General features: G+C 32.5%; 4 protein-coding genes and 1 pseudogene across 4 annotated transcripts; 2 read left to right on the forward strand and 3 right to left on the reverse strand.

Annotated features, from left to right (window-relative positions):
* Nucleotides 1–843: 843 nt before the first annotated feature.
* On the reverse strand, nucleotides 844–2,049 carry LOC114369726 (probable 60S ribosomal protein L14). The gene is made up of 5 exons (XM_028326974.1): nucleotides 1,932–2,049; nucleotides 1,742–1,843; nucleotides 1,507–1,636; nucleotides 1,298–1,410; nucleotides 844–1,146 (listed from the first exon to the last, which is right to left on the reverse strand). The coding sequence occupies exons 1-5, from the start codon at nucleotides 1,932–1,934 to the stop codon at nucleotides 1,096–1,098; spliced, it is 399 nt and encodes a 132-aa protein (XP_028182775.1). The 5' UTR covers nucleotides 1,935–2,049; the 3' UTR covers nucleotides 844–1,095.
* A 1,090-nt stretch (nucleotides 2,050–3,139) lies between these two features.
* LOC114369759 (glycolipid transfer protein 1-like) lies at nucleotides 3,140–7,014 on the forward strand. Its single transcript, XM_028327013.1, has 7 exons — nucleotides 3,140–3,363; nucleotides 4,092–4,221; nucleotides 4,939–4,994; nucleotides 5,336–5,466; nucleotides 5,998–6,133; nucleotides 6,271–6,402; nucleotides 6,671–7,014. The coding sequence occupies exons 2-7, from the start codon at nucleotides 4,104–4,106 to the stop codon at nucleotides 6,704–6,706; spliced, it is 609 nt and encodes a 202-aa protein (XP_028182814.1). The 5' UTR covers nucleotides 3,140–3,363; nucleotides 4,092–4,103; the 3' UTR covers nucleotides 6,707–7,014.
* Nucleotides 7,015–10,209: 3,195 nt separating this feature from the next.
* On the forward strand, nucleotides 10,210–13,024 carry LOC114369392 (CRIB domain-containing protein RIC3-like). The gene is made up of 4 exons (XM_028326623.1): nucleotides 10,210–10,486; nucleotides 10,695–10,871; nucleotides 12,172–12,272; nucleotides 12,347–13,024. The coding sequence occupies exons 2-4, from the start codon at nucleotides 10,787–10,789 to the stop codon at nucleotides 12,749–12,751; spliced, it is 591 nt and encodes a 196-aa protein (XP_028182424.1). The 5' UTR covers nucleotides 10,210–10,486; nucleotides 10,695–10,786; the 3' UTR covers nucleotides 12,752–13,024.
* A 374-nt stretch (nucleotides 13,025–13,398) lies between these two features.
* Nucleotides 13,399–16,988, reverse strand: LOC114369598 (kinesin-like protein KIN-10A). The gene is made up of 5 exons (XM_028326831.1): nucleotides 16,181–16,988; nucleotides 15,348–15,503; nucleotides 15,152–15,259; nucleotides 14,959–15,069; nucleotides 13,399–14,854 (listed from the first exon to the last, which is right to left on the reverse strand). The coding sequence occupies exons 1-5, from the start codon at nucleotides 16,838–16,840 to the stop codon at nucleotides 13,619–13,621; spliced, it is 2,271 nt and encodes a 756-aa protein (XP_028182632.1). The 5' UTR covers nucleotides 16,841–16,988; the 3' UTR covers nucleotides 13,399–13,618.
* Nucleotides 16,989–21,028: 4,040 nt separating this feature from the next.
* On the reverse strand, nucleotides 21,029–23,034 carry LOC114371785 (annotated as a pseudogene).
* Nucleotides 23,035–24,239: the final 1,205 nt, after the last annotated feature.

Consider the following 24,239-nt stretch of genomic DNA (forward strand, 5'->3'; position numbering starts at 1 on the left):
ATGTAATTTATGTTTCCATTAATTAATGATAGTTTAGAAGTAGGATTTCTAGATTGACGCCATTATCCAAAAAAACACATTATGCAGCGCATTTTTCTGAGAGAAATTTTATAAGATTCGAAATCATGTAATCTCATCCAACCTACTTGTGACACAACTATCTTTCTCCTTACAGATCACAGATATAGACTAAATGGATTACAACTATCTTTCACTTTGTAAAGGGAGTTACATAAACATTTAAAAGACAAATGTATTGTTTTCTATTGGAATTAGTACTCTAATGAAAAACACATCAACCTATTATCAAAATAAAAAAGGGAGAACGTGAAAGTGCTTCAAAATGTACAAATAACATTAAGAATGCAGTCTGTTTTTGAATTATCATGATCCAATCACATTCACCAAAATAAATTCCACAAGGCATTTTTGTAATATCCCTATTTAATAAATAACTTAAATATATAGTAGTAGTACCTCTCCATAGCTACACCCTTTAATTCCTTGTTTGTTTGAGTAGAAATAAATAGAAAATAGAATAAAAATACTGAATTTCCATTGTTTGATAAGAGTGAGTTGTATAGTTGGGTTTTAGGGGCGTGCTAATAAACCCTAATGAGAATAAGAGCCTGTTCGCCAAATTATATACTACAATTCAGACATATCATTGCATTACTATTGGATGGATCAACAAATTCAATTTCATAAAAAACCAGACACTGCCCACGGGCTAATTTAACTACATAGAAGTTGTTCATGTACGACACGGCATGACTACCATTGTACCAGTGTTAAGCAAATGTTGAAACTACATAGCCGAACATTCTAATCACAAAGCCTATGTACTTAATAAATATAAAATTATGGGGAAAAAACCAATTGCAACTCTCACTTGCAACCTCTGGGAATATAAGTTAATATTGAAAATAATATTATAAAATCTGCAAGAAAATGCAAAGTATTGAAACTTGGAGTACTGACATAAATCCCTAACAGTAAACCAAACGTGGTTCAATGATGATACTTGAAATCTCATAACAACCAAGGCAAGCAAATTCATAACTAAAATTTGAAGACTATAATGTGAAGTTATGCCTAAGCGCTCTTCTTCAGCTTAGCAAGCTCTTGCCTTACAACCGCTGCCCTCTGCACAAATTAAAAATCCAAATATTACAATGAATACAACCAAGACCCACATTGACATAACAGTACAGTGGAAAACACATTTCAGTTTCACTATGTGTAACCATGACTTTATTAACAAGCACTACAATCAAACAAAAGAAAAAGAATATACCTTGATCTTGGCTAACATTATCTTGAACCTATCAAAATCATTGAGGGATGCCCTTCTCTTTCTAACAATGAGTTTTCTACCCCATGAACTCTTCTCCCACTTGTTCTTAACATCTGTTCATTAACAAGTAGCATAAACAAATTATTTTCAATTATAACCAAACAATACCAATAAGAGTCATAATAACACTTGAAAGAAAAGCACCCTACCAGCATCCTCCATGGCTTTGACAAGATCTTTCTTCTTAGGGACCCTCTTGATGTCAATCTTGATGTCGGTAAGGGAAAGCCTTTTGAAATTGACTTGGGACCTCACCATATCAGGGGCATCGACAAGTGCCTATTATTATCATCAACAACAAAAAACAACTACTTCTAAGAAAACATGCAAATGGGTATGCTTAAATGTGATCAAAGGTAAGAACTTGGGTGGTGGAGGGGTTACTCTGTTCTGGTCAATGACGTCGACGATGACGACGAGCCTGCCATATTCCTTGCCGTAGTTGATTTGAGCAACCCTCCCGATCTCAACGTACCTCTTGAAAGGCTGAACAAGAAACAGAGAAAACACATTAAGAATACGAGAATTTGAAAGAGAACAAGTGGTGTAGAGTGAAGAGAGGAAGAGGAATCACCATTTTCGGCTGTGGATTGCAGAGAGGCAGAGACGGTACGGGGGTGGAAGAACACTAACACTAAACTAGGGTTTGGTTTGGTGTGTTCTGTTACTTTTTTAAAAGAACCTAAGATCCACCTTAACATGGGCCTCCCTGTCTGTGGTTTCGGTTTGCACTAGTGCCCAAGCCCAAAATATCACCCAACTAGGCCCAAACCCAATATTATCTTCTTTTTTATTTATTAATGGACCAGACTCCACACATACGGTACCAAAACAATTATTTAAAGCTCACAAAAGTTAAAGTTACATGCGCAAAAAATTATTTTTTATAGAAAAATTTACAAAAATAACTGCTATTTTTTATATTACAAAAAAATGTAACGTTATGATTAAAATTTATTAAATACTAATATTATTTAAAAAGTACACTAAAGGTAATAATTTACACTTAAATTTATTTAACTCATTCAAAAAGTTAATTATATGATTAAAAGTGGTTGACATAAATAATTTAACACTTTGAGTCCTTAAAAGTATCTTCAATGGAAATTACTTATATGAGTTGTTTAATTTTATATAAATGATTATTGCTTAATAATATTATACCATAAATAATATATTTTAAAATATCATAAAACTCATAAAATTAATTTAAATACTTACTTTAACCATCTTAACATTAAGTAAACTTTTATTTAAAATACTTGAATCTATACAAAATTATAATAAAACAATCTATATAAATAATTATACATTATAAATATTTTAATTAAAGTTTGAAATTTGATTTTTGATTTAAACATGAACTAAGAATTAAAAATATTGTTTTATTCTGAAATTAATGAACCCGGAAAAAGAGAGATTACAACTATATGCATGAAGTAACTTGAAAGAAATAGACCTTCACTGGTTTTTTGTCCACATACACTGGTATTGTCAGATGAAGGAAATATAGGAAGATTCGTCAATCAAATTTGTATACGTACTACTTTGGAACTACGATCATCTCCGCACGTTCTGTAGCAATAGATCTGAACGTCACACCCCGTGATAAGATTAGCACCAACAAAAGATTAAAGAAAAAAAATTACAAATTTATTCTAACTTTCATTGTGCTATATGTTTTAACTTAATTTTATAATTTTTTGAGGAATTTTATAAATTTATTGGTTTTTAAAATAATATTGTTAATTTTTCCAACAGGATGGTTTTTTTTTTTATCCTAAAAACATGTATTTTTTCTTTTAATTTTCTTATTTAAATTTTAGGACAGAAATTCCACGTCTCCTTTGGAATCCAAGTGTTTCCTACAATTGCTCTCTTCCCAAATCGCCACCAAAACAAAATAAAAACAATAATAATAAAGAAAATTACTTATAGATTTTTGTGATACGCCTGCAGTTGTTGTTCTCAGTCTAAGATCACCGTCGAGGTCTTCCCCATTCAATGTATGTCTATCTCAATTGTAATTTTTTCTTCCTTTTCATTGATCAATCTTTGTTTTTGTGTTGTTTCTGAACTCAATTATGACATTTTGGAAAATTTAGCTCATGTGGATGCTTCTGAACTCAATTTAGCTGTCGGGTTATTCCTGCTTTTGAATTTTCCGTGTTGATTAGAGATCTGGAATTCTTATTATTTCATCATACCTTGGTTTAGTAAAATTTTGATTCTTTGATCTGGCCTTCGAACTTTCCACCTCTATCTATAATCCATCTAATCTCAGTGCGTTTTTTTGTCTTGTATTTGCATTTGGTGATGAGCAAAATGGGAGTTCAGTTATGTTAAGAAAAACAAATTTTGATGATCATATACTAGTTAGATGTACATAGCTATATGCATCATGGGAAATAGGGACTACTCACCACAAATTATTGTTTTAAATTATAAGTTTTAATGCGTTGTTAGTGCAATTTTCTTTAAATTTGCTTCTTTTCATCGTTTTGATAGTGTGATTTTTAGATATTTCCGACATTATTCACCTACAATTGTATCCAGACTTTACTGTAGTATTCATGCCTGCTACTGATGAAAGTTCTGTATTTTTCTCCCCTTGATTTCATATTTAGAAATTTACCAGATAGAGAAAAGAAAGGGAATCCATTTATGTACTAAATTTGATCTCTGTTAAAATTTTACCTATCTATTTATTGGGTTTTGGCCATGTTATGTGCAGCAAAGCACAAAAATGGAGGTGACTGTTTTCACTCCTGCACTGGAAGGAATTAAGCTTGTAAAATCAGAGCAAGGAGAAATTTTGACCCAGCCTTTCTTGGATGCTTGCAAGCATATACTTCCTGTTATAGGTACAAGCTCATGGTCCCTTAAATTGTTACTGTCGTAAGACAATGGATAAAGAAAGGCAAAGCTGTTATTTGGACCTTTTTCAGTGTTTTTTTTTTTTTTTCATTTGTTTGTTGTGTTTTATTTTGTGAGAGGAACATCAATGGCCCTTTACTTCTTTTGAATAATCTAGTGTGTTAAACAATATTATATTTACTACATATTAATGGATTTTTCTCTCTCTTTGAACAAGATAAAATGCATATAAGTGATATTTTCTACAGTGGATTCTGCTCTCCTGTTCTCCTGCTTCTCTCCATCTCACTTAAAAGTTATTCAAACATATATTGTTATATAAATTGGGAGAAAAAAATTGTTGATCTTAGTTTACCTAACAAATTTGGTGCCCGTATTACATCAAGCTCTTAGTATCGCTACCTGCTTGACATGTTTCTTGGTTTTTCAAGTGCCTGTAATCTGTATCCTTTTTATTTATAAGGAGAGAGTTTGTTAAAAGGAAAAGGAGTAAAAAAAAAAATGGAGGCTTGTGAACCCTTCAGGATAAAAAACTTATACACATGTTAATCTCTAGAATGAGTGTGTTACAATCTAACTTTAAAAATGTATAACAAAATAGATTGTTGACCTTTTTTTGTCGGGTGATGCTTGGTTAAGCCTTAAATGTATGACAATATTAATACTTACAGTTATCTGATGGACTAATACTTTTCTTTTGACAGATAAGTTTGGAGCTGCTATGGCCCTTGTTAAATCTGACATTGGTGGTAACATATCGGTAGGTTTTTGTCACCCATTTCTATCTTATGTGCTCCTTTTTTTTTGGGTACATATGGGTCATCACATGCATGCTTGCAGCTTTATATGCAATATTGCAATACTAATGTGCTTTTTATTTTTTCGTATGACATGCTTTGGTTATATAGTTTTACCATACTTGAAGTGTAACTTGGATGTTGATCCATTTTTCTATTTCATGTGTAACTGGCTTTTATATACATTCTCATGCTTTACTTTTTATACAACTTTTAGTATGGATTATGTACCCAAACCTTTTATATTGGTTCAAAACTTCAGATGTTATATGTTCTCACTCTATGATGCGTTCTTTCAAAGCAGAGATTGGAATCTAAGTACTCCTCCAATCCAACCAAATTCAACTACCTGTACAGTTTGGTACAAGTTGAGGTTGAAACTAAAACGGCTAAATCATCATCCAGTTGTACCAATGGACTTCTTTGGCTTACAAGGTAAAGAACACCAAGCAACTACTATTTAACTAGTAATTCATACTGTTATTGCATTCCCAAATCTGTTATTTTCGAGAACTATTTCTTTAATTTGTAATATTCCAATCATAGAGTCTGTTGTCCATGAGTAAATAAACAACTTACCTTTCTAAATGCACTGGAAACTTAAGAAAGAAAGCACAAAGGTTCTTCCTTCCTTCAACACCTTACCCCTTAATTCTTGCCTACCCTCTCAATGCTCTCATCATTACATCTTCCCGCCCACCAATAACAGAATCCCCCTATCATTCTCACCTCCCTGCTTCTACGTTACAGACTATTAAATTGGAGTCAAAATCCCTTTTGCCTAATTCGCTCCCCTTTGCTCTTCTAATGTAAACCTTAGTAATAAGAGGATATTTATCAATAATTATAGTAGTATACTAATTTTTATTTTGTGACTAGAGACCTCAAGAAATGGTTATTAGTTGCATTTAATTCTTGTATTTTAATTTATGATTCATTTATTTCTCTGACCTGCAAAACTTTCAGAGCAATGGATTTCTTGGTGGCATTGTTCCAAAACTTAATTGAGCATGCAGATTGGTCAATGTCACAAGCCTGTACAGATTCCTATAACAAGACTCTAAAGAAGTGGCATGGCTGGCTTGCAAGTTCAAGCTTCAGTGTAATGTTCTCCATGCTCTCATCAATAATGTTCTTTTGATGTTTTTTTTGGCAATTGACTTTTTCTAATTTAAGTGGGAAATATGGTATTCAAAATGCTTTTGTGACATAGTGAATGACTAAATGCTCTACATACAGGTAGCGATGAAGCTTGCTCCTGATAGGAAGAAATTCATGGAGGTGATACAAGGCACTGGTGATATCAGTGCTGATATACAGAAATTTTGTACTGACTTTTCTCCTATCTTTGAAGAGAATCACAAGTTTCTGGTAAGATATCTTAGATTTTGTTTAGCTTATCGGTGATCATTACTAGCAGTGTCTAAATGGCCTGGAATAGGACATTGAACTGCAAGTCTTATGTTCTGGATTAAGCCATACATATTCTGGTCTATGTGTGTATTAAATTAAAAAAAAAAATCTAATCTCTTTATCTAAGCATTCAATTAATAACACCTAGCAGTTCCATGAAAAAGATATTATTTTATTATAGTTTTAAAAGATTGTAGGAACTTAAAGGCTTACTATTTTGGAACAGGCTCGTTGTGGTTTGGATGATATGAAGGCGTCATGAAGTCACGGATTCATGATCAGAAGTCTCTTGATGAATGGCTCTTGCATTCTTACTCTCATGTTGAGTACTTAAACTTTATGTTTCTTTGTTGGCATCCAGACCCAGTAACATGATAAACATTCTATAACTTTAATCATGTACCGCAGATTTCTTGTTTTGTGCTTTGGTGGTATAGAATCATGGGATATAAGCACAATTTTGCTTGGCTAGAAAAAACTTGAACACTAGTTTCGCATGTTGTTAATTTATTTTATAAAAACACAAACTATTAGTTTTGAGGCTTAGTGATACTTTTATTTTCCTTTTCAGTTTGGACAGTGTGGTTTAGGTTTTTTATTTTTATTTTTAAATTAATTAAATTTTTCTGTTTAATATCAAGTAAGTTTCGTTTGATTATATTTTTTTATATTCCATTCTATTCAACTCACAAATCAAAACATTATATTTATTTCAAAATAAAAAGTCTCAATTTTTTCCACTTCAACTCTTAATTTGACATCCAATAAGATCCTTCTATTTTTATTAAAATTTCACTAAAATTCCAACTTCTGAACTTTTATAATTTTTTATATTTTAAATTCATAGCCAACCCTTGAATATTTGAATAAAAAGTAAAAAATTGTGGATTTTAAGTATATGGAAATATATTATATAACCAAATTAGCTTGATTTTAAAAATAAAAAAAACTTAACTAGCTTTTACCAAAAATGGAAAGTTAAAATGAGATATAGTCCAAACAAAAGTTTTGTATGGTAGTAAATAAGAAGATGATAAGAAGGAAAAAAGTGGGGGAAAAAAGAGTGGATAATTATACGGGAGAAAAATAAAGGAGAATAAAAAGAAAGAAATGTTGAGTCTTTCTCCATTCATTTAGTTAAATAGAAAATGATAAGAGAGAAGAATGATATTTTCTTTGAAAAGACAAAAATATTTGTAAAATTTTGGTTATATTTAATAAAATTAGTTGAAAAAGATAATTGATAGTTGATAATTGAAAACTTTTAAGTTAATTTATTAAATCATAAATGTTCGGTAAAATTAATTATTGAAATAATTAAAAAATATTAAATGACATATTTTAAAAAAAGATAATAGGAAAATTAAATAAATATTTTAAGGATAAAAATGAATAAAATATAAAAAAACTATAAGGTAGAAACCAGTGTTTTAAAAATATTACTTCAACAAATATTAGAAATTAGTTAAAATTTATTTGCCAAACCAACCGTCAACACAAATTGTTCAACTAATAAGAAAATTTACTAAATGAAATGACTTTTCAAATCTAAATATATTATTAAAAGAAAAGTTAAGAGATAAAGTTGGAAATACATAATATACGTGTTGATTTCCAATAGACGAGTATCGATGATGTCAAATTTTAGAGGGCATGTAGAAAAATATTTATAAAAATCATTTATAATTTGTATATTTAAAATTCATTTCAACAACTTTTTAACACTAGTTAGAGATTAAAAACTGGTTCATTATCGAAGTTGAAAAAAATATTTTTAAATTAAAGTTATTAAAAAATTTATAGTGTCTCAAGTTTACAAATTTTTAGTAGTGTTATCAGATTTTAGGAATTTAAATGTCAAAAGGAAATATGAAAATAAAAGTAAAAACCTCATAAAATAAATTATAAATGTTCGATAAAACTAAATGTTAAAGTAATTAAAAAATATAAAATAACAAAAAAATATTAAAATTATGATTTATTTTAAAAAGTAATCAAGAAATTTAATAAGTATATTAAGAATAAAATGAGAGAAAAAATAGAAGATTTAAGTTAACATTTTTAAAAATGCTAAAAGCTAATGAAAAAACTTATTTATCTAACAGTCAAAAAAACTTTTAAGTTAATAAAAAAATCTAATTAGCTGAGATATCTTATTAAACATAAATTATGTTCGGTAAGACATTTTAGCTCGCTTCTATCTTTTCTTATTAGTTGAAAAGTTTATTTGATTATTCGCTAAACAAGTTATTTTAGTAACTTCCTAATAGCTTCTAGCATTTTTTGAAATGCCACTTGAAATAGTTTTTCTTAAAATGCTAGTATCTTCTAATTATTTATATTTTATTTTAGTTTTATCCTCAACATATTTATTTATTTTTCTTGTTATCTTTTTAAAATAAATTATAATTTTATTATTTTATCTTTTTTATATTTTTCAACTACTTCAATAGTTAATTTTACCGAACATTTATAAATTAATAATTTAACTTTTCAACTTTCAATTATCATCTTGTTTTTTCAACTTTTAACTAATTTTGTCCATAATAATTATAGTCCCACCCCAACTTTTTCTTTGAGGTGTCAAAAAAGGGTTAAACTCGTTGGATGACCCAATTAGCCCAATGTTTATGAGACATGTTAGACGGTAAAAGCCTAGGCAGGCCCATCCCAAAGTTTTATTAGTCTAAAGTAGGTTGGCCCGTGATGGACTAGCGCTAGCTTGTTGACCCGATTTCTGTTTTTATTTAATTATTTTTTGTAATTAGTAAAACTATAAATGGTAAGTTTAATTTTAAATGAGGTGTTAATATCAAATTTAAGATTAATATTATATGCATATTGAGTATTGTTTAATTTCTCGCATTTTTATTGTTTATTTTATTTCTCTTATTATTTACTCTTATATTTTTCTATTTTATAGTACATATGGAAACTTATAACTTTTTAGTTTATGGTGAGAAATTTTTTAGTTTAATTTCTATCTAACGGATATTATCATTCAACTACAAATTATTACTTAAATTATTTTATAATAATTATTTCAAAATCAACAAACTTATCATATATTATGATTTATAATTGAATGATGGTGTAAAACTTATTATATTTCTTAATTTTTTTTAAACTTGTTATATAAAATTTAATATATTTAATAATATTTTAATTTTTAATATTCTAAAAAATGAGTCATCGCGTGCAGCTTGTCAAACTAGGTTGAACTAAGAAAATGTTAACTCAATATTAAATTGACCCTGCTCGTCTAAAAATGGGGTGACCCATGTTGCAACTTCAAATGAATTGAGCTAGCTAATGATAAAAAAAAATGGATTGCACTAATCCGAATTAGCAACTCTAAATTCTCTTTTTCAAAATTTCAAAGAAAAAGTATCTCAAACTAAACAAGTTATATATATATATATATATATATATATATATATATATATATATATATATATATATATATATATATATATATATAGACACATACAAACACACGGGACTGCTATTATTATTCTAATTAAAAAAAATGCAAGTTGGAAACTCCCAATGATTTTCCTTTGTTTGTTTGTTTTTTGGTAATAGAACAAAAAAGAAAAACAACCAAGTTAATACATTCTTCTTCTTCTTTCTTTTTTATTCTCCTTTTAATTTAGGTTCACAAAATTCAGAAATGCCAGACGATTATAGTTTTCAACCCGTTATTCTCGCACTTCCACTAAATTTAACTTATGCAGATGAAAGTTACAATGAAACCTCTCAGGCCTTCCATCAAGAAACATGGGTTACTGGTTTTGATTTGGCTGCCCACCAATAGGGGGCGGTAGCTAGATCAAAATCAAGCGCTTTCATTTTTACACTTTTGAGTTTTCCAACCTGAAATCTCTCTCTTCTTTGGTTGGATGCTCATTCCAGAACATCCAATCAAGAACCGCAATAACTTCCAAAACCTTTTCTTCCCATGTTTTCTTGAACATTAGTTCTAATTCATTTACAACACTCAGAAGACATCATTTGATTGATACAAACATTTGTCTTGGAGGTAATCTGGCAGGCATCTTCTATTAATTGTATTCTTATCTTGTTTTGTTCATTTTTATTTTTAAAAAATGTCAATTTAATTAAAAATGCATCTATGAAATGTTGGGTCATGATATAATGTGATTGGTATTTTAATGGGATTGATGCCAAATGAATGAAATGATTAAATGGTAATAAGATGATCTGTTGTATCATCCCTTTGTTTTCAGAAATTTGTAGCTGGTTCCATTGAAGATTGGAAGTACTAACACATTTGAAGTGAAAAATTTCGGACGCAAAAATAGATCGAAGAGATTCAACAATGTCGTCAGGCGCGGTGAAAGGCCCGGTGAAAGGCCAAATGAAAGGCCTCCTCAAAGGACTTAGATACATATCCCAAATATTTGGTAATCCCAATCTTCTATCATCACAAAAAACTAAAATAGGAAATATGTTTCCATAGCCTTGTAGAAGTGATTTTCATTAAATAAAACTAAATATATATGCACAAGTTCTAAAGGAAAAAGGAGAAAATAATATCTGTTTAGGATTTCATTAAGTAGGACTATATGGGGTGGTTCTGAGGAGGTGAGGAAAGTTCATTGGATGACATGGGACGTGGTGCGTTATGAATGAGAGATGGGTGATGCATATTAACTGAAAAAGAGAGCCTATTGAATAAGGTTTTAGTTGGGTTGTATCGGGAGGAGGAGGAGGAGGGTAAGTTATATATGCAAGAAAATAAATGGATCCTTTTTGGTTGGATGGGTCTTTGGCTCGGAGGATGGAGTTATTCAAGTGGAAAGTGAAACCGGTGGAGACTCTTATGCTCATAAGGTGCTCATGGAGGATAGGGAAAGTAGTGGGAATCATGGTGACATGAACGTGATGAAAGTTTGGGATAGGGGTGTGGTTCCTTGGAAGGTGGCAGTCTTTGCATGGAATTTGCTACAAAATAGATTACCCACAAAAGAAAATCTCAGGCGGGGAGTCAATGAATAATTTGTTCTATGATAATATGTTTAGGGTAGTGTTAACTAGTGTCTGGTAAGCAGTTAAAAAATTAAAAATCATAGGAAAAGGTAATTTTTACACATTTCAACAAAATACTTTGTTCTTTTAGCTTTTTAATCATTTGATTAGGATTTATCATATGTTTAAGGTGGTGAGGTGGCATAAGTATTACATATAATAAGTACAATTCCAATAATTTATGGGACTGTCAGAAGGATCACGAGTGGAAGGAGGGTGGTAAGGTTTGTTGTAGTGTAGACAGGGAGACAAAGAAGTATTTGATTTTTGAGAATTAACGAGTACAGATTATACATATTGTAGAAGAAGTAAAAATTAAGTTGGCTTGGAGGGAGAAAGAGAGGCTCTTGATTTTTAAATCATTTGGCTTGTTTAGAAAACACAAGTTATTGAGGATGTCATGGAAAATGAAAAGTATTTTTGAGGGAGGGGTTTTGGGTGCTATAAGGGGAGAGTGGGTATTGGTGGTAAAATGTAAAGATGTTGATACGTGTATTGTATGCTTTGCTATTTTAAAAAAAAAAAAGGTACAGTGTATGTTTCAATCAAACCTTTAATTATGTATACATAAAATTTAACTTTGTTGGGGGTGTTATAATTGGAAGTTATGCATGCATGCATGGATATTCTAAATTTGAAAAAAAAAATAAAAAAAGTTAATTGAAACGATAATAGACGAGGAGGATGAAAAGGAGATACAAATCGGGTTTCCAACAGACGTAAAGCACTTGGCACACATTGGAGCTGAAAATGCCAAAGCAAGTCAACCAAGCTGGGTAAGTAATTAGCATTAATCCTTTCTCAATTTACGTAATTAATTTATAAATTAACGAGAAATTATATTGTTCAGTTGAGCGAGTTCAAGGAATTATCAGAAGGTGGAACAGTGACGAAGGGCACATCTGAAGGTGATGCATCAGGTATTGTAGAAGATGATGCTAATAGCAAAGGTGAAGGTAGCAGGCGAAGCCGAAAGTCAAGGCCTCGTTCTACAGAGAGCCAGTCCTCGATGACTCCAGACATCTGCAAGCCGAGCCGACGACACCACTCGGAATCTTCTAGAAGGATGAGTCGTCACTCGTCGGAAGAAGAGAAAACATCAAAACCTACGCATCGCAGGAAGAGCAAGACGTCCGAGGAAAAAGACGAGAAAGAAGGTTCCTCCAGGAGGGCTCCCAGATCTCGAAGACAGCCCAAGGGAGATTCCTTAACTGATTTCTCCTTCTCAGATTCTGGGCCTAGTGGGCCCAACTAGACACGTCATAGTGGACCAGCAGCAGATTCAGTTTAGAGAGAGATTTCAGGGGAAACAAATTAATTATTCTTCCATTACTCATACTAATTACCTATTAAGTATTATAACCAATCTCGCTTCGTCTTCTGTTCTGACTGAATCCCATTTTCTGTTCCTTTTTTTCTCTCCCATTTTTTTTAATTCTTTTTTTGTAATAGTGTCACTCGCTGTTTTGGATCCTTTTGGATTCAATTGTAACGAATTGGTATAAAGTGCACCTATTGATCAAAGTGATTTGTTGTGCAGTTCTTTTTATTATTATTTAGAAATCACATATATCTTTCCTAGCAAAAAAATTGAGTTTAAGAATGTGTTTGGTTTCATGTTGAAATAATGAGTTTAATAAGGTTTTTTTATTTTTTATTTCAGCTATCAACTTTTAGTTAGTTTTGTTAGACATTAACCGTAATCAAATTTGATTTTATAAAATAATTTGATTTTTTTAGTAAAATAAAAGGTAGTTTTTGTATGAAGTTTAAAAAGTTATACTAAATTTTATAGTAAACTTGTTTTCAAGATATATAATATCATATTTGATGGAAACACACTAAATAACACAAAGAAAGGCGGCAGACAGAAATATATAATCCACCTATTGATGAAAGTGATTTGAGCAAAATTAGTTTAAATAGATTATATGATACAATATAGCACAAAGAAGAACGGACATGAAAATATTTATAGAACACAAAACAAGTAGTACACAACTATGTACATACTCAAAATAACACCCAAAAAATACATAGTATTGATAATAAGTCGCATTTCCAGAAGGAAACATAACAAGTAGTACACAGCTTTTTCGTTTTTCAGTACAAACAACTAGAGCTAATTTCCTAGAACATGATGTGGTTCAAAGTTCTCCTTGTTGGAGGTTTTGAAAATGGAATCCTTGTCATTGGCTGGAGAAAACTCAAATGTTTCATCAGACCTCTTTTTTGTGGACACTGGTGTTCCAATGTGCTGGGAGAGCTGTCTATGGTTGCCACACAGAGTGAATATATTTTGAATTCTCAGGAGTCTAGAGTCATTATCCCCTGAACTTACCTTTAAACAAAATTCCTCTTTGTTTGGACTTGTGTTAGACAGGTTTAAGGTTCCCAAGGAGCCTGCACCACTAGGCTTTTCAACACTACATACTCTCTTTTCCTCTATTATTCCTTTCTCCACTTCCTCATCTTCCCCTTCTCCTTCTCCTTCTTCCTCATATACTGTACTAAGGCACGCCCTTTGGCCAAAGTTTGGTGAAAAAACATGAGCATCTTCTTTTACACCAGTCAAAGCATTCGGACCAGGTTGATTTGAAGAGTCCTGCTTAACATTGTAATCACTCCTGCACATAACTCCACCAACGATGTTTACCTCGCGGCCAAGGGGTTCTTGATCATCCATGTCCAAATCCATTGACTTCACCATTCCAGGATCATCCTCACTTTTGTAAACACGCAATAGCCTCCTCATAAACCCACTTGACTCCACATCTTTTGACTCATTTTCCTCTTTACACCCTTGCTTTGAACACAGCTGCAACTCAATCTCTTCCAGTCTCCTTCTCAGAGTTTCAACTTCCTCCTGCTGCTGCAGTATCCTCTCTTCCATTCTCTTCCTCTCCAATTCAACAAATTCATTAGTCATTCTTTGGCACTCTTCCAACTTCATTTCCAACTCTTGTCTCAGAAGTCGGGTTCGTTCGTTTACCTTCAGGTTAATTTCTTCCTCACTTGGAGGAGTTCCTTTGCCTTCTGCCATGTTTAGCTTAGCTCTTAATGCCACAATTTCTTCTTCTTTCTTCAAAAGCTTCCTGTGGGCTTCGTTCCGCTCTTTCTCTCTTTGCTTGGTTTCCATTTGTAGCTTCAAGATAAATTCATCCATTGCAGCAATTCTTGATCCCAAAATGACAGCTGAAGAAGATTCATCGTCCTTGACTGGAGTATGAGGGCCACGGACTATGCATTTTGCTTTTGCTCCATATTCAAGTGTAGAGATTGTCTTGTGTGTCTCCTTAGGATCAGGACTTGCACACAGTATCATTAGAATTTTTGACTTATCATCTTCAAATGAATCCTTAAAAAAGGGAATATACAAAAAAATATTCACATCAAATAAAACTTCAAATAACATAGAGCATGAATTCAGCAATTGACTCAACTAAAAAGACTATTATTTACCTGCAGAAGCATGGTAAGTTTGCTGTCCCTGAAAGGCACATGTGAATCGCCATTTGCAATGGACTCCACCACTCTCTTCAGAGCTATATTTCCTTGATTGATTTTTGCAGTCTATATAATTTTGTTAACAGTATAATAATCAGCAGAGAACTGCATGATTCAAAAAAGAAAATCAAAATGGTAAAAAAATTACCTGCATTTTGGCCTCAAATCCAGTTTGACCAGCTTGTTCAATATTTTCTGATCCTGCCATGTCCACAAGCATTAGCCGCCCTCCCACAGTTGGGACATCAAGGATTACCTGATCAGAATAGAATACATGTAATCAGTTACCAATCAAGGGAACTTTATAGATTTAATCAGAACCATCCTCCAAAGCTACCACATACCATGCAGTGACTTCTGGAACTTCTATCATTACAAAGTGTGCTTTTAACAATCCTTCGCTTCTCCACTTTCTGAATTTCTTTTGAGATCTTCCCTGCTTCATTTCCAGATATATAGGTTGCATTTTTAGCCTTTTTTCCCATCACTTCGAGTTTCACCTTCAAGTAAAAAAGCAAAACTAAGAAAGTGACCCCATCCATATTCAAAAGAACAGACAATTAATAAAAGAGCAATTGTTCAGTTAATTCTTCCTAACTATCATCTAATTATCCACATTAACAATTTTTTTTGGTAAAAAAGTCTACAGATGTTTCACTATGCTGACAATGATTATGTATCATGTAATGGTACAAATGAGAGAAACATTGCTTGCTTTAGCTCAGTATGGAGTTCCAATCCAAATTTAAACAATGCAATCAGCAACTTACTTATGCTGTTCCCAAACAAGCATTCGAAGGAAGCAACATAAAATAAAATAAGATTACAAAGTTATAGACAGGATCTACTAACACAAGTTTTGTTAGTCAAGATTCATCCTTTTTTTTAATATTTGCGGAGAAACCATACCAACAAGGGGGAACTATTTTCTGTATTAAGAAATGTCTCACAAGCCCTTATCAGAGAGAAGCATATAATCACACAGACACAGTCAAGCAAAAACTGCAAGCAAAATGAGCCACTAAATAATTACATTTAACCAGCCAATTTCGTACTAGGTATGAAAACAAGTAACAACATGTAAGTTTCATCATGAGTTACGATAATTGCAACCCAACTAACAATCCTAAAGACAAATCATAGTCCTGGAGCACAAAAACAAATTAAATTATAATACCTTTGAAGCACTACCCCCCTTAGGCCAGCCAAATCCAAAGCCTCCTCCCCCACCTCCTCCATTAGTGGACAAGAGATCGTAGATCTCCTCATTGTAAATCTCCAAAACAGTGACTTGAACAAAAGTCCCCAACCCACCCCCAGAATCTCCATCTGCACCATCCCCATCTCCAAGAATGTCCCTCAGAGACCTATACACAATCCCTGCCTGCTTGGAGGACCCGAACATGGTGTGACTCTTCCCAGAACCAGTTGGTCCATACATCATGATGGTGCACTTGTCCCCCAGCTTAACCCCATGGATCCTTGACTCCACAAATTTCTTATAAAACACATCCAAGTCCTCTTCCTCAGACACGGAAACCCCATCTAGGGTAAAGTCCCGGTACCCGAAATCCGCGCGTACCCGTATGGAACTAGAGTTGGAACTGGTTTGAAGAACGGATAAAGGCTTGTCCTTTCGATCTGGGTAGTCACGGATTCTGGCAATGACTTCAATTGGGTGTTCTGGTGGGGGTTCCTTGTTTGCAACGGAATTAGGGTTGGGAGAAGGGTGTGTTTGTGGCGCTGATTTGAGGGCATTGAAGTTGAGACGGTGCTTGGACTGTGGAGTCTTCAATTGAGTGGGGTGGTTTTGTTTCGAAGAAGGGGTGGGAGCCATGGTGGAAGATTGGAATGAGAGAAATAGAAATAAAAAAAAAAACAGAAAGAAATGAATAAAGATTGAATTGAATCTATTATCACGAACGAGAAAGAATACGTGCAAGAAAGCTAGAAAGAAACCAAGAAAGTGAAAATGTTGGGTAGAGAGAGAAACAACGGAGAGTTTTGAAATTTCAAAGAAAATGTAGCCGTTACAGTTTCTAACGTCTATATGGGTTTCTATTTTTTCACGGGAGAAAATGAATTTTTGATCAAAATTAATTTTATTTAACGGATAATAACTCACAAAACGAGTCCAAATAAAAATGCACCTTGATGAAATAAATTTGAACAAAACCTTATTTTGGCATTTACTAATTTATCGAAGAAGTTTTTCTTACTTTCTTTTTTTGACTGATATAATAATAATTCTTTCTAAACTTTACAAATTGTATTAATGTTGGCTTAAATTTGGGAGTATGAATAAGGGTTTCAATTTATGATTGCTCAACGTTGCTGCATTTTAACTGCAATCACGTTAAACAAAGTAAGAAGTATATTCTGTCAAATTCTCGAGAAAAAAAAGTAACAAGTATCTTGTGTGAGTTTTTCTTTTTTTTTTTAAAAAAGAGATAAATCTCATGTGAGTTTATAAATATAAGTAAAGTGATAAAAATAAAATTAAAAATAGTTCTGAAAAATAATTAATATTTTTAATGGTAATAAAAATAAATTAATATTTAGTTTTTATTTTGAAAATTCTTAAAATTATCTCTTTGAAATTTCTTACAAGACCTTTCTAGAAGAATGTTATTAAAAGAAGATAACTTTAAAAATATAGGAAATAAAAAAAATATGATTAGATAAAGAAAAATTTCACTAAAAGACCTAACATATATATTTGTCATTAGTAAAGCAAATTTAGATTTAGAAGTTTCCAACAATAATAATTGCTCGCAGAAAAAACTCCAACTTTACCAAGGCAACGAACTTACGTTGGAAAAAAAAGTATTAATCGCTTATATGTCATGGGTAGGTTACAATTCAAAAGTAAACATATAATCACTTATATTGTACTCATAAGTGAACGTTTGGTCGATGAAGATATTTAAGCTATGTCTGGAAACACGTTGCAATTGCAGGAAATATTGACATTCCAAAGCAAACCAGGTGTTGCTTTTCCGTTGTCTTCAACGCTATCACAAACATACACTTATACTTCTTTTCACACGCGGAAATGCGAAATTCAAAGTCATGATCTGGAAGAGTCACTAATAAATTTCACATCCAAAAAATCCATTTACTCCGAAGTTTGTCATGGTTAACAAATAAAAATAGTAACCACACTTGTCATAAGTTTTTTTTTTTTTTTTTATCAACATACTCGTGATAAGTTAAGATAGAGGAAACTAGCTAACTACACACGCAGAAACACCACATCCATGGCAACAGCCAGGAGCAAGCCCCTTCAACACCACTTGGGGCATATTCAACTCAAGTAACTTGGTTTCAGAGTTTGGACCCAATTTAGTCAAAGGACCCTAAGTTTGTATCTCACCTCACGTGTCATCATGTTAGGAAGCAATAAAAGAAAAAAAAAAATCTACTTGTACTATTGAAGTCAAAACCACAACTATTGCACCTCCCACTTATTATTATATTCATGTCGCTATACACAAAAATAGGATGAATAGAACTGGTCAAGCGTGCAGGTCATACACGTCTCATCCATGAATCCTAATATTAAATACCAAAAGTTCTGAAACTTAATTTCTTCACCATGACGCATAGGTTTTGTAATCACACCACTCTGCATATTTCAACTGGAAGCCACACATGCCACTAATAAGTGCTTAAGTCAAATGAGGTTTTTGTTAGAACATTTTCTTCATAAAGTTTTGGTATCATTTTTTCAAACCTCTCACCTAACTGATTTACAGTCTTCTTGACATTCATGGCTGTTAGAGATGGGTCTTGACTACTAGCTGCTCATTCATTTGTATCTCACCATTGGTGTCTTCCAAAGATTAAGGTTCTTCCACCCTGAAATTTGCCATTGTCATGGCACAATGAAGTTAAAATTAGGTAACTAATAAGACAGCAAGATCTACATGGATTTTAAGATACAAATGCTTCACGTGAATTGCTATTCAATATATAACAATATTTGAATACTTTCCCATATTTAAAATGTTTTCAAATGTGATGTAGAGAAAAAAAAAGAATAAATGCTTCTTAATAAAATCTTAAGTTCTGTCGACTGTCATAATCCAATTCTGCTTTGGTGATGACATGTTGATAATACATATCACTCTTAGGTGGCACTTCGTCTGAGAGAATCTAAAAAACTCGTAAGAACATGCTCATGAATGTAAAATTCTAAAGTTCGGTTCAAAATTTCTAAGAATACTGGACTCTGATGAAAACCAACATGCAACATCCTATGAAACATGAGAAATTGAATTCCATCTATAATTATGTGTTTTCAACATTCAAGTCACTATATATTTCTCCCAAGCTTGTGAGTAGTGATGATTCATAATCTAATGTAGAAGATACCTTTTTGTCCCTAACATACAAGCATTTCTCTAATGAAAGATACATTGGCTCATAAACTCCCAGTTAGTTGATCAAAATTAAAACCAAGTTCAGAACAAAATTAATCTCATGGAAAGATGAATAAAAATCACATCTGCAAAAGTAAACACAGTAGCAACAAGAAGCATCATAGAGAAAATGTATTTCTTAGAAGTTAGAATACAGAAAATCTATTTTGTGATATGCATTCAATTATATATACATAAAAATTTGATGCTCAGATTAAGTAATTATTGCCAAATTCCATTGCTTACAAAGAATAGAGAGAAAAAAATGAGGGGTCAAGGAAAGAATCTACCAGTGTTGCATCTTAGTAACCAATTGCAGAAACCCCGGAAAGTGGCACCAAATGATCATCCACCCCCTTGGAGACTTGAGGCTGGGGCAGGACTAAGCTATGTCAGTAGGACATCAGGCATCTTCAAGACCAGAGTACCGGACTAAGAGGATTATAGTTCATGTCCAACCTTCACGTTAGAGATATTGCAAGTCCAACAAATCTCCATATTCTTATTGAGATCATTTTATAAAAGAGCTTCAGGTAATCTTCAATTGAAAAGACAATACCTGAACATTCATGCTTTCACCAGGATCGATAGAGGTTAGTATATTTAGAAAGAGAGGTCCAAATCCTCTAATCCCCATGTAGATAGCATTTTAAGCATACTAATTTTTGTGTAGTAACTGCATTTGAAACCTTCAATCAAAGAAACTATTTTGAAGCACCACAACAGACCCCTCTTGACAAAAGACAAAACTATAAACAACATAGCATTTAGTAATGAAATAAGAACACAGAAACATATTCCTTTTTTTTTGTTGGCGGGTGTTTGGAATTGATGCATAAGAATAATAATAGTCAAAGGTTTTGGAAGTTGTCAGTAATGTTAATCATAAAGGTATAAAATTATTTGGCAACTCAGGGAAAATAAAAGTTCAAAAAAGTATCAATATTAAAAAAAACTACTTAATTTTGCATATCCATCGTAACAATATCTATAAGGCAAGGAATTTCATATTTTAAGATCATTAAGCAAGAAACCTGTTGTGATTTCTGCAAGAAAATGGAGCTGTGAGTGTAAGAGACCGGTGTTTCTTAACCAAAAAAAGAATGACATGCAAATTTTAATGGATTCAATGAATCACATAAGCAACCAATTGAAGATAAATATAATTAAATGCAAACTAGACAATAAAAAGCATCTAAGATTAATTTGGAATTTAAGATGTAGTGCGTCATTACCTAAAAATAAGAGACAAACAGAGCAAAGAGACAACGTGGTTATGATCTTGAATTTAGATACATGGCCCAAACACCAGAGTCAGTGCCTCAGGGACACAATAATTCCAAAGAATATTACACTGAGGCAAGAAGCATCAGGTTGATAACATTGCAAATCAATTTTTAATTTGTCTGTTCTTTAAAACTATAAGCAGTAAAAGTATGGATTTATATTTGATTGCCATAAAAGATTTTTTTGTTATGGTGAAAAAACATAGGAAATATGGTAAAAAAATTAGAGCAAAAAAAAAATTAATTATATCAATACGAACAGAGAGTCTAAAACTGAAAGGGAATTCTCTCAACAGTGTACTCAAGTGTCCTATCTAATGATCTGAAAGCAATTATTCCTTAAAAAAGAAATACGTTACACTTAAACAAAAAGTACCCTGTTTCCTTGGAACTACATAGTACAATTTAATTCCATCATATTTACAATGTTGAAGAACTTATAACAAATACTATCAGGAGAAAGAAAAAAGACAAAAAGATGACAGACACAGGTGTCGAAACATTTTTTTAAGTCCAACAGAGAAAATGAATAGTTCATAGTTGCATTCACCAGGAACTCAAGCAATCACAAAGACCCTTAGCTCGCCTCTATCTCCTCTTGTGATGCGGGTATCCGAGTCAAGATATGTAACTTCAAATTCACCACTTCCCGTATTAGATGGAGGCCTCAATGCATCGGGAATTCGAGGCACCTCTAATGGGGGCAACTGTGACAAATTCCCAGCTATCTTCACAGTGGTTTTCTCAAATACTATCTTTATCTTTGAAGATCCTGGGACATTTACAAACCCACACAAGATATAAAGGCACTCTCAATACTGTACAATAATAGTACAACACTACAATTCTCATATCATGCAAAAATTTACCATGCACATACAGATAATAAACAAATGGTCTTGCTTAGCAGTGACCTTAGAACACTGGTTAAGTAATTAAAAAGAGAAGGTTTTTAATTGGAAATCATATGAGAGTGCGTTTAAAAATTATAGGAAAGCATATTTTTGTGCATCCCAATAAAAAATAAAGATAAAAAAACATTTCCTTTTTACTTCCTTAACCTCTGTCGTAATGGTTAGCATCACAGAACATAAAACGATAAAACCAACCTATGAGTTCAAAGTTGTGGGCTAATGTGGCAGTTACTTCAAGGGGTTGTAGTGGCCAAGGAGCACCCAATTGAAGCTCCACTATGTTATCAAAATCTTTGCTCAAGATGTCAATTCGTTGAAAAACCTATCAACATAAAAAATGCAATAACTACAATGCAACTGGTAATGAATTTAAGTTTTGATCATATGTAATTGATTGGTAAGTAAGAGAAGAGAACCTGTCCAAGAGTAATAGGAAGGAGTCTTCCTATGGGAGGACCGGGACGGCTTCCACCGAGAGTTCGAGACGAGAATGCGCTGCTATAAATGAGTTTCCATCTTCCTTGCAAATTCTCAAGACCAAGCGAGAGATTCACAAATCCTCCACCAGCTTCAAGTTCCTCTGTTTAGCCCAGAAACAGCACTCTGCACTTATTTTATCACTCAAGTCAAACACACAAGGAACAAAACAATGAATCTACAACAAAAGCATCACGAAAATCCCACCAGGAGATTGAGCTTCAAAGAGGAGATGGAATCAGAGGTGCTTCCTGCGTAGCCAGAAGAAGATGGAGAAGAGTCAGCCACACCCACAGTGGAGATGGAATCAGAGGTGTTTCCTACTTACAAGTTACAAAGACATTCGTATAGGAATAGGAGGAATCTTCGAAACAAATGTCATTGAGCTAATCGAACTTCGATGGAGGCCAACAAGCATTTAGTGGTTGAAAATAGTATTAAGCCAAATTGATGCAATTTTTCTGTGTCATGCTGAAATCACATTCACAATGCAAGATCAATAGTCCAAAATAGTACAGCATTGGAAGCCGCAATTAATTCTCAATGACAGCGGGGAAAAATTAGTGGGGGAAAAATTAGTGAAAACAGTACAAGTTGGATTTGTTTTATGTTTGAATGAGGGAATTAAAATGGGAAAAGTAATTATTTAGAGGATTTAAAATTTTTTCCGCCTGAATAATCTTTTTAGATGCTCATAGAAGAAATTTAAAATTTTAACATTTTAACATGGAATATATTTTTAACTATAAATTTAGAATTTTAAATTCTTTCAAAAACAAAAGAATTCTAAAATTCTTAGCAGCTTTCACAAAGGGTCTCGGCAGGATCATCGCCCAGTATAGAGCGTGCGGTTGGCCTTGGTGACAGAGACGACGAGGAGGCCAAGGCAATTGGCGTCGAGGCGGTGAAGCTGGCGCTCAGTAAGGACATGCGTGAGGATGGGGAGTAGGCGAGCTTGGCTTCTTCAGTTTTGCAGTCACAAAGGAAAGAGAAAAGCTTGTGGTTATGGGGTTCCAAGTAAAAAATTTTAACAATGAAATTTTTTTAATTAAAATAATTAAAGTTTCTAGAATTTAAAATTCTCTAAAATTCTAAAATTTATCATCCAAACATATTGTTAGAGAGATGATCACACTCTCACATCCATCTTGCTCAATTGATTTCGTCCATGTTTCATATCTGCAACATATACAAAATGTTGATATTAATTAAAGAGTGTGGACTAATTGTTAAAGCCGCATTTGTTGAAAGAAATAAAGTGTACAACTCATTATTTTAAATGTGACAAGAGGGGTAGCTATGGTATGATAATAAGAATAATTAAGATCATGATATTGATATAACTTGAAATTTATTTATTTATTTAAAAGGAGTAACCATCTATGGGCACTGGGGGCAAGCAATGTGTGGTTTATAGATTGATAAGATTCGTTTGGCTAGCTGGTGTTTCATTGGTTGTTTTATGAAGGAAAACAATGGGATAAATAATACAACGCGCAAGCACACAGTCTTATTTTAACATGCAGCTTTTTTGATAAAAAAAAATACAGATCTTTTTTTTTTTAAAATGTTTTTTATATTTTTAGAAACACTGCAAATTGGTTCCTTTTTAAGAAAAATAATTTAAAGCTACTGTCTGCCTAAATATAGAGCCATGCAAAAACGAATATTGTCACCCCTACTTCAAAACAGATGCATGGTTTAAAAGATGTTGTTCATTTATTTATTTTGATGGTATTGGCTACTTTTACACGCTTACACTGGAATGACAAATCTGGAATTGAAGGCCGTGCGATTCAACAAGAAGGACCCCTCTAGAATGATCAACTTCTTCTTAAACCTTTCATTAGTGCCTTGCCACAAATTGGTGAGTGCACCTTTTTTTTCTTCCCAAAAGTTGGTAGTAGATAGTTAAAAGAAAATACTTAATATCATTTAGAGAGCTAATAAATTGATTTTTTTTTTGTTTAGGTTTTAAGCATGGTCACATGCTCACAGCAACATGTATCAATTATTTTATTTTTTTTATAAAATACAAACTTTTATTTTAGCTTTAAATTGAAAGAGGACAACAACAGAAAGAAACAGAACACCTTTCCTTTTTAGCATCAAATTCTAGCCAGTACCGAATAACA

This window comes from Glycine soja, chromosome 10, assembly GCF_004193775.1.
Source record: "Glycine soja cultivar W05 chromosome 10, ASM419377v2, whole genome shotgun sequence".
NCBI lineage: Eukaryota > Viridiplantae > Streptophyta > Magnoliopsida > Fabales > Fabaceae > Glycine > Glycine soja.